Genomic DNA, 17,250 nt, shown 5'->3' with positions numbered 1-17,250 from the left:
TTTTCTCATTCTTCATTCCAGAGAGCATTCAAGGACATTCAGAAGTGATTGTTAGTTTTCTGGCCGTTAAATAATATGTTGATACTGCTGGAAAATGCACCTGAAGTAGGAGGTTGCTAGTTCAAATGGCCATACGTCTCCCTCCTACTCCTAATTCTTACTTTCTTTTCTGATATTCTGATTTATGTGTTAGAAGGCAACTAGAGTACTCTCATCAACTTCATGTGGGATGTTAATTCATCGTAATGGCATGTCATTTTTGGGATCATCTTTGCCCCTCTCTTGAACAAAGGAGTAACTTCTGGGTTTCTCCGGTCAAATTACAGCACTTGTCCACATGAGGAATGTGACTCACTTAAGAGACATTTGAGTATTCTGCCAGGCATGATTCAGGATTGCAGGAGGAGGGCCAGGAAAACTCGACATGGATTTCGTAGGAAATGTGGGACTTGGCATCAGGCTGGCAATTTACAAAGTTGGGATTTTATGGAGGAAGAGAGTGATGGTGATTGATGTGAAGGGTCAGGACCAATGGCAGCAGTGAGAAGAAACTGTAACCTGGATCAGTAAATATGGGGCAAGAAAAAAAAGTGAAGTGATGGGCAGAACAGTGAACAAGGTGGAGGGAGCTGGAACCTGGTCTCATGTACTTGAGTATTTGATGCATTCTGATGAGAAATATTTTTCATGTAAGTTGTGCCCAACAATGTTAGCAACACTATCAGGTGTATCAGACCAAATGTGTACAAAGGATCTGCAAATGCTAATTTACCTTGAAGATAGACACAAAATGCTAGAGCTACTCAGCAGGTCACAGGCTCTGACTTGTACTGTACCTTTTCAATTTCTCTTTCCCCTGATTCTCAGTCGGAAGAAGGGTCTCAACATGATACGTCACCTATTCCTTTCCTCCAGAGATGCTACCTGCCCAGCTAATTTGCCCCAGCATTTTGTGTCAACCCATCAGACCCAATGTTCACTTTGAACCTACTTTCCCTTTCTGCTTTTCAGTAGGGAATTGCAAAACTGTGTGGTTTGACCGTGATAACCCATCAGGATTTGGAGATTATGAAACCGTCCACGATCTGCGATCTGAGAATCCCGGTCAGATCTGCATGAATCCAATCGCCTGTGAGGTGGAGACAACGTCAGGGATTCCGGCCTCACAGACTGGAGAGAACATTGCCAGGTACAAAATATAGCCGGCCATATTATTGCACTTCTATTATTTCATTCAAAAAGCATCAGTAGTTTTATCAACTACTTTATCACACCTCCCTACATTCTGCTCAACAGTTGTAACGTTTCTACTGGATTCTTTTGTGTGAACGGCAACCAACGTGATCGCGCATGTCAAGATTACAGAATACGATTCACCTGCCCTGATTCCTTTTGTGAGTATGAGGCAATTGTAAAAAATCATTTGTGAATATTAGCGACTGAATTATGAGTGGAGTTGATTATAACTCAGACTCTAATAACTACTCACCTTTTGCTTAGCCACCTTCTTCCTGTCCCTCTGTTTGCTGATTTCCAGACTTCCAATAGTAAATTCATCCCCACCTTAAACACTCCTCCTTCTCTGACATTCCCTTTGGATGGTGGGTGGCATGCCTCTTGTCTGGTTCTATGAGTTCTGATGTGGTTGATGAGGCCAAAGTGTGGTGTGCAGACTCTTGCACAGATGTGGCAGATATTTGCTGATAATCATTAAATCTGAACCTGTTTACTATGATAATTAACTGAATTGTTTGTTTCTCCTTTTAGGTGGTGTTACTGAACCTCCTGGTGAGTATATCCCTAGCATGATAAATCAGGCATTGTTGACAGCAATATCGAAGCTCTTAACAGCATCATCCAGTATGTTTTAAAGTCTGCTACATAATTGTTTACCTCGAAGATAGACACAAAATGCTGGAGCTAATCAGCGGGTCAGTCAGCATTTCGGGAGAAAAGCAATGGATGACATTTCAGTTCGAGACCTGTCTTCAGTCTGAGATTCGGAGGAGAGGGAAACTAGAGGTTTGAAAAGGTACAGAACAAATCAGAGCCAGCACCTTTGGCCAAAGAGCCCACAATAATAAACCTCATGGGAGGGCTGAGGTGGAGAAGGGACGGTGAGAGGTGGAATGCTAAGGTACATGAAATTAGAGAAAATAATATGCATACCATTGGGATAAAAACTACCCAACCAAAATATGAGGTGCGGTTACTCCAATTTGCTATTGGCCTTAATCTGACAGTGGAGGTTGCCCAGGACAGAAAAGCACTCTGACAGAGGAGACAGACCCGTTCTGTCCTCGGCCACCTCCACTGTCAGAGTGCGGCCACACACAAATTGGAGGAATAGCACCTGATATTTTGCTTGCTCCGCTTACAACCCAGCGTTATGAATATTGATTCTTCAAAATTCAAGTAACCGTTGCATTTCTCTCTCCATTCCTCACCTTCCCTAATCATCCTGCTAGTTTTACTGTTTGTATCCCCTCGGTAATAAATCTCCAAAGCCAACAATGGGCCATGTGGGCTCTTTGGCCATTAGTGCGGGCTCCGATTTGTTCTGTACCTTTTCAATGTCAACTACCCTTGACTCTCAGTCTGAAGAAGGGTCTCGACATGAAACGTCACCTATTCCTTTCCTCCAGAGATGCTACCTGCCCAGCTCATTTGCCCCAGCATTTTATGTCAACCCATCAAACCCAATGTTCACTTTGAACCTACTTTCCCTTTCTGCTTTTCAGTAGGGAATTGCAAAACTGTGTGGTTTGACCGTGATAACCCATCAGGAATTGGAGATTATGAAATCTTCCCTCATCTGCGATCTGAGAATCCCGGTCAGATCTGCATGAATCCAATCGCCTGTGAGGTGGAGACAACGTCAGGGATTCCGGCCTCACAGACTGGAGAGAACATTGCCAGGTACAAAATATAGCCGGCCATATTATTGCACTTCTATTATTTCATTCAGAGCATCAGTAGTTTTATCAACTACTTTATCCCAACTCCCTACATTCTGCTCAACAGTTGCAACGTTTCTACTGGATTCTTTTGTATGAACCGCAACCAACCTGATAGAGCATGTCAAGATTACAGAATACGATTCACCTGCCCCGATTCCTTTTGTGAGTATGAGACAATGGTAAAAAATAATTTGTGAATATTAGCGACTGAATTATGTGTGGAGTTGATTATAACTCAGACTGTAATAACCACTCACCTTTTGCTTAGCCACCCTCTTCCTGTCCCTCTGTTTGCTGATATCCAGACTTTCCAATAGTAAATTCATCCCCACCTTAAACTCTTCCTTCTTTGATAGTCCCTTTGGATGGAGAGTAGCATGCCTCCTCTCTGGTTCTATGAGTTCTGATGTGGTTGATAGGTCCAACATTTGGTATAAACCATTCAATTCCATATTTCGTGTCTTCTCAATTCTTTCCTTAATGGGATGTTCACAATCTATTTCTACCATTCATCAGGCAACTGCAAAACTCAGTGGTTTGATCGTGATGATCCAACAGGGCATGGTGATTATGAAGTTATTACAAATCTGCGAAATGAAAATCCAGGTCTCATCTGCCCCAGTCCAATTGCCTGCGAAGTGGAGACGTTGTCAGGTATTCCAGCCTCAAGCTCCGGGGATATTGTTTCCAGGTAAAAATGGATTCCTTGCATTGTATTTCAAAGCTGTGGGATAGAAGTTCATCTTTGGTCACTGCTAAATGGATGCTGGAAGACTGCACAATTCTGCTGACACGCAAGGTCATTGGAACTGAGAATGAGAGGCGGGAGCAACGATACTAGAGGAACAAGATGGACCACTCCGTTGAAATCATTTATACAGAAGTGTAGTACGCACTCCGCCATTTTAGTAGGCAAAACCCGCCGTTCGCTACGCCTCTCACAGTGTAATCAGTGTTTTGGGGGAACAGTATGTGTGATGATACCATTAAAATATATCTCATCTATCAATTCACAGATTTTTGTTATTTTTCTTTAAAAATATTTCTGCAAGTTTCTGCCTACTAAAATGGCGCCGTGACATACTACGGTTTTTAGGGTCGAGTGGTCTATCTTGTTCCTCTGGTATCTTTGGGCAAGAGTACAGTTGCTCATAGTCCAGCACCTGGTCAGCACTGGAGACCAAAGACAAATTTCCATCTCTGCCACTTTATTACATAGAATATGAATTGTTTTTATCCATTGCCTAGATTAATAATGACTTTTTTTTTAACAATCTCCTCTTTTGTGCTCAACAGCTGCAGTGTTATTTCAGGATTTGTTTGTGTGAATGCAGAGCAAACAGATGGACGATGTGAAGATTATAGAATCCGGTTTATCTGCCCAGAATCATTCTGTAAGTAGTAGACAAGTTGATTCAATATGTTCTTCCATTTGGAAGAAAAACATCAGACCAGTTGGAGCTCTAGGTGCAAAACGCACACCAAACATTTGCATTTAGGAATGATAATTTATCCAGTGCACCATAAGACGTTTGTGAATATTACAATGGGAAATAATGCGAAACAGGCAATTGATATTCGGCTTCCAGCACAGCTCATTTAACAAATTAAGTTGGATCTTTGATGCAGCAATGTACATCCACAGGTCGCACGTGGTGGAGAGGAGGAAATTTCACTGATAAAGTATGGCAAAAAAGCAACTTACTCCATCCTACCGAAGATAGACACGAAATGCTGGAGTAACTCAGTGGGACAGGCAGCATCACTGGAGAGAAGGAATGGGCGATGAAGGGTCTCAACCCAAAATGTCACCCATTCCTTCTCTCCAGAGATGCTGCCTGTCCTGTTGAGTTACTCCAGCATTTTGCATCTATCTTCAGTTTAAACCAGCATTTGCAGTAACGTACTACACATACTGCATCCTATCACTACAAACCAGCAAGGGACATGTCAGGAGCATTGTGGGACAGTCCCATCTATGTGATTCAAAGCACTGATTCACTGTCCGTCCATCACCAAAACATCAAACATCTAAATCACTGGCATGCAATCTGGAGGACATACTGTACAAAGGACGCTGTTTCTTTACAATGCCTCGGGTTTTCTATGACTGAGAGGCAAAATAATTTATTTATCGTGAAATTTGTGAAATTGCGATTGCCTCACAGTGCTAGCTTCCCAGATTCAGATTCAGATTAAGACTAGTTTATTGTTGTATGCACCAAAATACAATGAAATTCTTTGTTCCCATGACGTTCACAGTGTAAACAGCTATGATAAATGCACCAAAATAACACGATGATGACTGCACAACAGCAGAATGGTGTAAAATTGTAGTGTAAAAATAATTAAGCTACAATAACGGAATAAATGAATGAGGTACAGTTAAAAATAAGAGTACAATGCAGACTTAATGACATTTTGTTTACAGTCTCCTCTTTTGTATTCAGCTGCAATGTATGACTTTTGAAGTGTGGGTTGGTAAGCCAAGTGCCCACTATAATTTGTCTTAGACTGGACATGAGTGGTAAGAAGAGTTGATAAAAGATTGGGGGAAAAAACAACATCTGAATGAATATCAGATTACTGTAAATTGTTGGTCAAAGTCTGCATGGATTCAGTGGGCCAAATGGCCTGTTTCCGTATTGTATCTCACAATGGCTCTTTGACATCTCAAGGGCAAGTAGGCACAGAAAAGAAATTTGAGATTAGATTTCCAAATACCATAAACCATTCGAGATGTCGAAATACCATAAACCATTCAATTAAATGTCGGAGGTATTCTCAATTATTTGTCTAAATGGTTGTTTATAATCTATTTCCACCATTCCACAGGCAACTGCAAAACTCGGTGGTTTGATCGTGATGATCCAACAGGATATGGCGATTATGAAGACCTTACAAATCTCCGAAAAGAAAATCCAGGTCTTATCTGCCCCAATCCAACTGCCTGTGAAGTGGAGACGCTGTCAGGAATTCCAGCCTCAAGCTCCGGAAACATTGTTTCCAAGTAAAAATTAATCCCTTCCATTATATTTCAATGCTGTGGGTTAGAAATTCATCTTTTGTCACTGCTAAAAGGATGTTGAGGACTGGACTGGTGGCATGCAAGGCAATTAGAATTGTACCAGAAGGGAGTACCACAGTTGCTAATATTCCAACACCTTCTCAACACTAGTGGCCAAAGACAAATTTCTATGCTTGCCCCTTTATTCATCAGAATTTATATTGTTTTATCCAATGCAGTTTTAATGACTTTTCATTTACAATCTCCTCTTTTGTATTCAACAGCTGCAATGTTATTTCAGGATTTGCTTGTGTCAATGCAGAACAAACAAATGGACGATGTGAAGATTATAGAATACGATTTACCTGTCCAGATTCATTCTGTAAGTAGAAGACAAGGGTACAAGTTAATTTACGGACTGTGTTCTTCCACTTGGAGAGCAGTATCAACTCTTTCAAAGCTCAAGCTTTGCTCTATGTTTGAATAAGATTGTTTCCAGTTGTTTATCCACTGTTGCACAAGAGACCTGCGGTATAACAGATCAAATGCTTTCTGACTGCATCACTCAATGCAGGACATAGAGGCCATGTCATTTCAGGAGGTCAAGTCAAGTCAAGTCAATTTTATTTGTATAGCACATTTAAAAACAACCCACGTTGACCAAAGTGCTGTACATTTGAATTAGGTTCCAATAGAAAAAAAAATGAAAACATACAGTAGCACGCAAACAGTTCACAGCGCCTCCTCAATGAGCCTCAAACGCTAGGGAGTAGAAATATGTTTTGAGCCTGGACTTAAAGGAGTCGATGGAGGGGGCAGTTCTGATCGGGAGAGGGATGCTGTTCCACAGTCTAGGAGCTGCAACCGCAAAAGCGCGGTCACCCCTGAGTTTAAGCCTAGACCGTGGGATAGTGAATAGCCCCAAGTCGGCCGATCTGAGGGACCTGGAGTTAGAGAGGGGGGTTAGAAGATTTTTGATGTAGGGGGGGGAGTGTCCATTTAGGGCTTTATACGTGAATAGGAGGAGCTTGAAGTTGATTCTGTACCGTACAGGGAGCCAGTGGAGAGAGGCCAGAATCGGGGTGATGTGGTCCCTTTTACGGGTACCCGTCAGGAGTCTCGCTGCGGCGTTTTGGACCAGTTGCAGGCGGGACAGGGAAGATTGGCTGATCCCAGTGTATAGGGAGTTGCAGTAGTCTAGGCGGGAGGAAATGAAAGCGTGAATGATTTTTTCTGTGTCGTCGAATTTGAGGAAAGGTTTGATTTTAGCTATGGTTCGAAGTTGGAAGAAGCTGGCTTTTACCACAGCGTTGACTTGCTTATCAAATTTTAATGCAGAGTCAAATATCATGCCGAGGTTTTTGACATGCGGTTTGACTAGGCAGGATAGGCTTCCAAGACTGCCTGTTATCAATTTGATGGAGTCGGGGGGGCCGAATAGGATGACCTCAGACTTGCTCTCATTTAATTGGAGGAAGTTCTGTGCCATCCAACATTTTATGTCCTCAAGGCAGTGTGAGAGGCTGTTTAAATTTGACTGGTTGTTGGGTTTCAGGGGGAGGTAAAGCTGAGTGTCATCGGCATAGCAGTGGAAAGAAATGCCGTGCCTTTGAATGATTTGGCCAAGGGGGAGCATGTATAGAGAAAAGAGAATGGGGCCTAGGATTGAGCCTTGTGGAACTCCGCAGGAGAGGCTAGCTGGAGCAGAGGAATAACTGCCTATGTTGATGGCGAAACTCCTATCTTTGAGGTACGAAGCGAACCAGCTCAGGGCAGTGCCATCAATGCCAACCGCGTACCGGAGACGGTCAATAAGGATGGTGTGGTCCACTGTATCGAATGCTGCGCTGAGGTCGAGAAGGAGCAGGATTGCACAGTCGCCGGTGTCGATGGCGAGAAGCAGGTCGTTGTGTACCTTCAACAAGGCAGACTCTGTGCTGTGGTGGGCTCTGAAACCTGACTGGAAACTTTCCAGGATGGTGTTTTGGTGCAGGTAGGGCACTAATTGGTTAAGGATTGCCTTTTCAAGGACTTTTGACAGGAATGGCAGTTTGGAAATGGGTCTGTAGTTGCTAGGCAAGGTGGGGTCTAGGTTAGGTTTTTTCAGTAGGGGCTGGACCACCGCGTGCTTGAAACTGGTTGGAACAGTGCCAGTGGCCAGAGAACTGTTGATAATAGAGAGGATGCTGGGACCAGCTATTGCAATGACATCCTTCAGAAGGGCAGTGGGGGCAGGATCAAGGGGGCAGGTTGCAGGTTTCATAGCGGAGATAAGCTTTGCAAGGGAGGATAGAGTGACGGGTTGGAAGCAGTCCAATTTAGATGAACAGACTAGTGAGACAGCTAGGTCACGGGTGGGAGGGGAAATGTTCATTCTAATATTCTCAACTTTGTTGGTGAAAAATTTAGCGAATTCTTCGCACTTAGCAGGGGACCCAACTAAGCTGGTACTGGGGGCGGGACATATGACAGAGGTAATTGTTCTAAATAGGACCTTGGAGTTATGAGAGTTTTTGGAAATAAGGTCGGAGAAGTATTGTGCTCTAGCAGACTTTACTGCTTCCTGGTATTTGAGGTGGAGAATGCAGGTCAAACATTTGCGTTTAGGAATGATAATTCATCCCAGTTTCCCAAGCTACACTGATGAACATTAGCATCTCCCGTCTGGTTGAAGGACACAGAGTTGTGCACGATTATATAGTAGGTGATATGCGGGGCATTTGGATGTGACCACAAATCCTCTTGCCTTTTACTTCTCGGTGGACACACTAGTGTGCAATGATGTGACAAACCCAAAATCACAGGCTGCTCATTAAACAAGTTAAAATGGACCCTTAATGCAGCAATCTGCAGCCATAGGGTACAGGTGTTTGACAGAGTGAAATTCCACAGGTGAAAATTGGCAGTAAAACCATCTACTCTCTCTCTCCTATCGGTGCAACAACAGCAAGCCACATGCCAGGAGCATTGTGGACAGTCTCGTCCATGCCCATCGTTGCACCGATCTGCAGCCAATCCATTACGCACACCATCAATTTCTGCACTGCTGGTACGCCATCTGGTGTACACACAGTATACAGGATGCTGTTTCTTTTTGCTGAAAGGGTTTCATTGTCTCTGGGGAAGTGGTTAAAGTTTCTATGACTAGGATGGAAAATCATTTATTCATGAGATGTTAAGTGTGTACAAATCTTTGATTGCCAGATTAATGGACAGTCAGATTGAGGGAATTGAGGATTGTGCTTGTGTCATGGGAATTATTGAGGCAGACGTGGAATCCAGGGAAACGGGCTCTTGGGCCCACCAAATCCACACCGACCACCAAACACCCGTCAACACTAAATGAAGTTTATTTTCCTTACATTCCAATCAGCTCCCTGCAGATTCTGTAGGAAGGAGCTGCAGATGCTGGTTTAAATCGAAGATAGACACAAAAAGCTAGAGAAACTCAGCGGGACAGGCAGCATCTCTGGAGAGAAGGAATGGGTGACGTTTCAAGTCAAGACTGATAGATTGGTCGAGCCTGAAGAAGGGTCTCAACACGAAACGTCACCCATTCCTTCTCTCCAGAGATGCTGCCTGTCCCGCTGAGTTACTCTACCCTTTTGTGTCTCTGCAGATTCTTCCTACTCACCCATATACTAGCAACAACTTGCCAATTAATCTCCCAATCTATCAAATAGTTGGAAGATGGACTTGAATTCGATGATTGAAAAATGAGGAGCTGCACTGTATATTCTGGCTTCCATTTTGTTACATTCTGATGGTGCAAAACGATAACTGATGAAGGTTTCTTTGGCAGAATTCTTCAAACCCATCTCCTAAAACACCGAGAAGTAAAAGGCAAGAGGATTTGTGGGAATACCGTCACATCCAAATGCCCCGCATATCACCTACCATATAATCGTGCACAAGTCTGTGTTCTTCAACCAGGCGGGAGATTTCCTGTAGTTCATCTTATCACTGTCATTAATGCAGCTGGTGTCATTGGAAAATGGAAAGATCAGGTTGGCGTTGTAGTTAGCTCCACAGTCATGGGAGTACAGAGTAAGAGCAGGGGACTGAGTATACAACCCTGAGGGGCACCAGTGATGAGTGTCAGCCTGGAGAAAATGACTAGTTATAAACAATTGATGTCTGCAGGTCAGGAAGTCTTGAGCCAGTTTTAGATGGAGGTCCCAAGACCAAGGACCAGGACTTTGATCCTAGCCATGGGTGCCATCTGTGTGGAGTTTCTACTTTCTCCCTGTGATAGTGTGGGAATGCTGCCAATGCTCTGGTTTCATCCAACATCTCAAAAAAGATAACTAACCATTAAAAATTGTTCCTAATCTGGTTGGACTAGGTGGGTATAGGTGGCTCATGGTTGGCACAGACTCTGTGGGCCAAAAGACCTGTTCTAATGCTGTATCTTTCAATGACTCTATGGCACTTCAAGGGCAAGTAGGCATAGGAAAGAAACCTGATCTGGTGAAAGCGATAATAGTTAAGTTACCAAAATAAAGTAAACCACCCAATTAAATGTTTGTGTTATTCTTAATTCTTTGTTTAATGGGTTGTTCATAATCTCTTTCTACTATTTATCAGGCAACTGCAAAACTCAGTGGTTTGATCGTGATGATCCATCAGGACACGGTGATTATGAAGATCTTACAAATCTCCGGAATGAAAATCCAGGTCTTATCTGTCCCAATCCAACTTCATGTGAAGTGGAGACGCTGTCAGGAATTCCAGCCTCAATCTCCGGCGACTTTGTTTCCAAGTAAAAATTGATTTCTTACATTGTATTTCAAAGCTGTGGGATTGAAGTTCATCTTTGGTCACTGCTAAATGGATGTTGGAGGAATGGACAATTCTGCTGACATGTGTGGTCATTCGAACCAAGTATCAAAGACAATACTGCAGTTGCTCATATTCCATCACCTGCTCAACACCAGTGAACAAAGACAAATTGTGTAGGAAAGAACTGCAGATGCAGATTTAAATCGAAGGTGGACATAAAATGCTGGAGTAAATTGGCGGGACAGGTAGCATCTCTGGAGACATGGAAAGGGTGATGTTTTGGGTCCAGACCCTTCTTCAGACTGATGTCAGGGGAGTGGGTGGGACAGAGATAGAATGTAGTCGGAGACATTAAGACTCCTGTCAACTCCTGTACATTGGCGAGACCAAGTGCAAGCTCGTCGATCATTTCACTGAACACCTCCGCTCAGTCCACCTTAACCTACCTGATCTCCTGGTTGCTCAGCACTTAAATTCCCCCTCCCATTCCCAATCTGACCTTTCTGTCCTGGGCCTCCCCCATTGTCAGACTGAGGCCCAGTGCAAATTGGAGGAACAGCATCTCATATTTCGCTTGGGTAACTTTCACCCCAGCGGTATGAACATTGACTTCTCTAACTTCAAATAGCCCTTGTTTTCCCTCAGTCTCCATCCCCTCCCCTTTCCCAGTTCTCCCACCAGTCTTACTGTCTCCGACTAAATTCTATCTCTGTCTTGCCCACTCCCCGACATCAGTCTGAAGAAGGGTCTCCACCCAAAACGTCACCCATTCCTTCTCTCCAGAGATGCTGCATGTCTCGCTGAGTTACTCCAGCATTTTGTGGCAAATGCAAATTTCCATCTCTACCCCTTTATTTCACAGAACACAAAATCTTTTATCCATTCCCAGTTTAAAAAATGCCTTTTTAAAAAACAATATCCTTTTTTGTATTCAACAGTTGCGACGCTTTTTCAGGATTTGCTTGTGTCAATGCAGATCAAACAGATGGACAATGTGAAGATTATAGAATACGATTTACCTGCCCAGAATCATTCTGTAAGTAGTAGACAAGTGCAAGTATTCATCACATGCACAAGTTGATTTATGGGCTGTGTTCTTCCAGGTGGGGGGAAAATATCACCATCTTTCATAGTTCATGCATGCTCTGTGCTTTAGAAAGCTAGCTGCTCGTCCATTGTCCACTGTTGCACAAGGACTGAGATACAACAGATGAAATAGCTTCTGACTGCAACATTACCTGATTGAAACTCAGAACATAGAGGCCAGAGAAGTTCAGGAAATGGAAAATTCAAGCCACACATTTGCATTTAGGAATGACAAGTCATCTTTGGGTACCATGAGATGCTTGTAAACATTACATTAGGCAATGATGTGAAATATCAAGGATGCCGCAAGGCAGTTAACAAACTGCTGCAAAAGGGCACAGATGGTGGAGAGAGTGAAGTTTTAGATAAAGGTTGGCAGTTAAGCAACTTGATCTTTCCTATGACCACACCACCAGCAAGGCACATGTCAGGAGCATTCTGGAACAGTCACATCTATGTGCAACAATCCACTTCCCATCCATCAACCGCACCATCCATTTCTCCACAACTGGCACAACCTCTGGAGTGCACACGGTATACAAAGTGAAGCTAGACTATGCAATGAAGCTCCTCGACATCCAATCCTTGAAATCAAGTCCATCTTTGAACTGATTGATAGGTTGGGAGGATGCCACTTCCTTTTGCTGAAAGGGTTGCAATGTCTCAGGGGACATGTGAGACAAATAAGGCTAACGAGAGGACATATGACGGTTGTGAACCTGGAATTCTCTGACCATGTGTGTGTGATCAGTTGTGGAGTGAATGCAAAACTTCAATTGACAGATTTATGGACACTCAGGGAATAGTGGATTGTGCGAGTTTTATGGGAATCTTAGAGGGCCACAGCTGGGAAACATGCCCTTCGGCCCACCAAATCTGCACTGACCTACAAACATCCATCAGCACAAACTGCAATTTATGCTCCTTGCATTTCAAATCAATTCCCGGCAGATTCTCTTACTCACCTCAATAACTGGGAGTGACCAATCAACCTCCCAATCTGTCCATCAGTTAAAAGATGAATTCAAGAATTGGATGTTGAGGTGATGCATTATAGACATAGAAACATAGAAAATAGGTGCAGGAGTAGGCCATTCGGCCCTTCGAGCCTGCACCGCTATTCAATATGATCATGGCTGATCATCCAACTCAGTATCCCGTACCTGCCTTCTCTCCATACCCCCTGATCCCTTTAGCAAAAAGGGCCACATCTAACTCCCTCTTAAATATAGCCAATGAACTGGCCTCAACTACCTTCTGTGGCAGAGAATTCCACAGACTCACCACTCTCTGTGTGAAGAAATGTTTTCTCATCTCGGTCCTAAACGACTTCCCCCTTATCCTTAAGCTGTGACCCCTGGTTCTGGACTCCCCCAACATCGGGAACAATCTTCCCGCATCTAGCCTCTCCAACCCCTTAAGAATTTTATATGTTTCTATAAGATCCCCCCTCAGTCTTCTAAATTCCAGCGAGTACAAGCCCAGTCTATCCAGTCTTTCTTCATATGAAAGTCCCGCCATCCCAGGGATCAATCTGGTGAACCTTCTCTGTACTCCCTCTAAGGCAAGAACGTCTTTCCTCAGGTTAGGAGACCAAAACTGCACACAATACTTCAGGTGCGGTGTCACCAAGGCCCTGTACAACTGCAGCAGAACCTCCCTGCTCCTAAACTCAAATCCTCTTGCTATGAATGCCAACATACCATTCGCTTTCTTCACTGCCTGCTGCACCTGTACGCTTGCTTGCAATGACTGGTGCACCATGACACCCAGGTCACGTTGCATCTCCCCTTCTCCCAATCGGTCACCATTCAGGTAATACTCTGCTTTCCTGTTGTTGCCGCCAAAGTGGATAACCTCACATTTATCCACATTATATTGCATCTGCCATGCATTTGCCCACTTGCCTAATCTATCCAAGTCACTCTGCAGCCTCCTAGCATCCTCCTCGCAGCTAACACTGCGACACACCTTCGTGTCATCCGCAAACTTAGAGATGTTGCATTCAATTCCCTCGTCCAAATCATTAATATACACTGTAAATAACTGGGGTCCCAGCACTGAGCCTTGCGGTACCCCACTAGTCACTGCCTGCCATTCCGAAAAGGACCCGTTTATTCCTACTCTTTGCTTCCCGTCCGCCATCCAATTTTCTATCCACCTCAACACTGAACCCTCAATACCGTGTGCTTTAAGTTTGTACACCAATCTCCTATGTGGGACCTTGTCGAAGGCCTTCTGAAAGTCCAGATATAACACATCGACTGGTTCTCCCTTATCCACTCTACTAGTTACATCCTCGAAAAATTCTATAAGATTCGTCAGACATGATTTGCCTTTGGTAAATCCTTGCTGACTTTGTCCGATGATTTCACCACTTTCCAAATGTGATGCTATCACATCTTTAATAACTGTCTCTAGCATTTTCCCCACTACCGATGTTAGGCTAACTGGTCTATAATTCCCCGTTACATTAGCTACCCTCCAGTCCTCAGGAACTACTCCAGAATCTAAAGAGTTTTGAAAAATTATCACTAATGCATCCACTATTTCTGAGGCTACTTCCTTAAGCACTCTGGGATGCAGCCTATCTGGCCCTGGGGATTTATCTGCCTTTAATCCATTTAATTTACCTAACACCACTTCCCGACTAACCTGGATTTCCCTCAGTTCCTCCATCTCATTAGACCCCCGGTCCCCCGCTATTTCCGGCAGACGGTTTATGTCTTCCTTAGTGAAGACAGAACCAAAGTATTTGTTCAATTGGTCTGCCATCTCCTTGTTCCCTATGATCAATTCACCTGTTTCCGACTGCAAGGGGCCTACATTTGTCTTAACTAATCTTTTTCTCTTGACATATCTATAAAAGCTTTTGCAGTCAGTTTTTATGTTCCCTGCCAGTTTTCCCTCATAATCTATTTTCCCTTTCCTAATTAAGCCCTTTGTCCTCCTCTGCTGGACTCTGAATTTCTCCCAGTCCTCTGGTATGCTACTTTTTCTGGCTAATCTGTATGCTTCATCTTTTGTTTTAATACTATCCTTGGTTTCCCTTGTTAGCCACGGATGCACTACCTTTCCTGGTTTGTTCTTTTGCCAAACTGGGATGAACACTTGTTGTAGTTCATCCATGCGACCTTTAAATGCCTTCCATTGCATGTCCACCGTCAACCCTTTCAGCATCAATCGCCAGTCTATCTTGGACAATTCACGCCTCATACCCTCAAAGTTACCTTTCTTTAAGTTCAGAACACTTGTTTCTGTATTGACTTTGTCACTCTCCATCCTAATGAAGAACTCTACCATATTATGATCACTCTTGCCCAAAGGGCCTCGCACAACAAGACTGCTAACTAACCCTTCCTCATTACTCAATACCCATTCTAGAATAGCCTGCTCTCTCGTTGGTTCCTCAACATGTTGGTTTAGAAAACCATCTCTCAAACATTCCAAGAAATCCTCTTCCTCAGCACCCCTGCCAGTTTGGTTCACCCAATCTATATGTAGATTGAAGTCACCCATTATAACTGCTGCACCTTTAGTGCACGCATTTCTAATTTCCTGCTTGATGCCATCCCCAACCTCACTACTGCTGTTAGGTGGCCTGTACACAACTCCCACTAGCGTTTTCTGCCCCTTAGTGTTTCGTAGCTCTACCCATATCGATTCCACTTCCTCCAAGCTAATGTCCTTCCTTTCCACTGCTTTAATCTCCTCTCTAACCAGTAACGCTACCCCACCTCCTTTTCCTTTCTGTCTATCCCGCCTGAATATAGAATATCCCTGGATGTTGAGCTCCCAGCCTTGGTCACCCTGGAGCCATGTCTCCGTAATCCCAACTATATCATAATCATCAATAACTATCTCCGCATTTAATTCATTCACCTTATTACGTATACTCCTTGCATTGAGACACAAAGCCTTCAGGCTTGTTTTTACAACTCTCTTACCCCTTATACAATTATGTTGAAAAGTGGCCCTTTTTGATTTTTGCCCTGGATTTGTCTGCCTGCCACTTTTACTTTTCACCTTGCTACCTGTTGCTTCTACACTCATTTTACACCCCTCTGTCTCTCTGCTCCTGCTCCCATCCCCCTGCCACATTAGTTTAAATCCTCCCCGACAGCACTAGCAAACACTCCCCCTAGGACATTGGTTCCATTCCAGCTCAGGTGCAGACCGTCCTGTTTGTACTGGTTATAAATTCCAATTTCACTTTAAGTTCTGATTATGACTCATTAACAGTGACTCATTAAAGCTTGCTTGGCAGAATCTTTCAAATCCATTTTCGCATGCTCCTAGAAGAAAATGGCAAGAGGATGTACAGTAACACCATCACATCCACATGCCCTGCATGTCACACGCCATATCATCCTGCACAATTTTCACTATGCTTTTACTTTACTGGATTAAGACCCTGAAACGCATTCCCCAGAAACACTCTAAGAATGTCCACATCTCGTCAATTTTCACTGCTTTCTTCCCATATTCCAAGGCTAGGTTAACTGGCCATTTTGAGTTGTCCTTAGTCTGGTGAGGGAGTGGTAAGAGAAGTTGTTTAGAAAATTGGGATAATCAAATATGGTACTATCATTGGAGTAACTGACAATAGTTAGTTCATAGTTGGCACAGACTATGACTCAGTTGGCACAGACTCTGGGCAGAAGAACATGTTTCTGTGCTTGCACCTCTCTGGTAAGGTGAGAACAGTATTTTATTGAACCACTCAATTATATGTTTGGGGGTGTACTCAATTCTTTGCGTAAAAGGTTGTTCACAATCTATTTCTACCATTCGTTAGGTAACTGCAGAACTCAGTGGTTTGATCGTGATGATCCAACAGGACATGGTGATTATGAGGTCCTTACAAATCTCCGAAATGAAAATCCAGGTCTTATCTGCCCCAATCCAATTGCCTGTGAAGTGGAGACACTGTCAGGAATTCCAGCCTCAAGCTCTGGAGACATTGTTTCCAGGTAATACTTAATCCCTTCCATTATATTTCAAAGTTACGTGATAGAAGTTCATCTTTGGTCTAAAGGGACCGCCAACTCTGCTGACTTGTACGACCATGGGAACTGAGTATTGGGAGGTGGGTGTGTGTAACACAGTTGCTCATTTTCAAATTCCTACTCACTTTGATGACCAAAGACAAATTTCTCTCTCTGCCAATATGAATTGTTTTATCCATCGCCTAGTTTTAATAACTCTTTTTACAATCTCCTATTTTGTATTTAACAGCTGCAGCATTATTTCAGGATTTGTATGTGTCAATGCAGAGCAAATTGATGGACACTGTGAAGATTATAGAATACGATTTATCTGCCCAGAATCATTCTGTAAGTATTAGAGATGTGTGCAAGTTGATTTATGAACTGTGGTCTTTCACTTTGGGTGGAAAAGATACTTCGACATTGC

General features: G+C 43.4%; 1 protein-coding gene across 1 annotated transcript in view; it reads left to right on the top strand.

Annotated features, from left to right (window-relative positions):
- The first annotated feature begins 598 nt into the window (after nucleotides 1-598).
- The window catches only part of LOC144607890 (mucin-5AC), a 66,239-nt gene continuing 49,587 nt past the window's right edge, over nucleotides 599-17,250 (top strand). Inside the window, exons 1-14 of the mRNA XM_078425017.1 lie at nucleotides 599-689; nucleotides 1,012-1,189; nucleotides 1,297-1,394; nucleotides 1,768-1,788; nucleotides 2,742-2,919; nucleotides 3,025-3,122; nucleotides 3,477-3,651; nucleotides 4,257-4,354; nucleotides 5,796-5,970; nucleotides 6,252-6,349; nucleotides 10,555-10,729; nucleotides 11,688-11,785; nucleotides 16,634-16,808; nucleotides 17,074-17,171. Coding sequence (XP_078281143.1) covers nucleotides 599-689; nucleotides 1,012-1,189; nucleotides 1,297-1,394; nucleotides 1,768-1,788; nucleotides 2,742-2,919; nucleotides 3,025-3,122; nucleotides 3,477-3,651; nucleotides 4,257-4,354; nucleotides 5,796-5,970; nucleotides 6,252-6,349; nucleotides 10,555-10,729; nucleotides 11,688-11,785; nucleotides 16,634-16,808; nucleotides 17,074-17,171 — 1,756 coding nt within the window. The remainder of the gene's footprint in view (nucleotides 690-1,011; nucleotides 1,190-1,296; nucleotides 1,395-1,767; nucleotides 1,789-2,741; nucleotides 2,920-3,024; nucleotides 3,123-3,476; nucleotides 3,652-4,256; nucleotides 4,355-5,795; nucleotides 5,971-6,251; nucleotides 6,350-10,554; nucleotides 10,730-11,687; nucleotides 11,786-16,633; nucleotides 16,809-17,073; nucleotides 17,172-17,250) is intronic.

This window comes from Rhinoraja longicauda, chromosome 30 (assembly GCF_053455715.1).
Source record: "Rhinoraja longicauda isolate Sanriku21f chromosome 30, sRhiLon1.1, whole genome shotgun sequence".
Lineage (NCBI taxonomy): Eukaryota > Metazoa > Chordata > Chondrichthyes > Rajiformes > Arhynchobatidae > Rhinoraja > Rhinoraja longicauda.
Note: the sequence above shows the minus strand (reverse complement) of the source record. Positions and strands in the feature narration are given on the sequence as shown.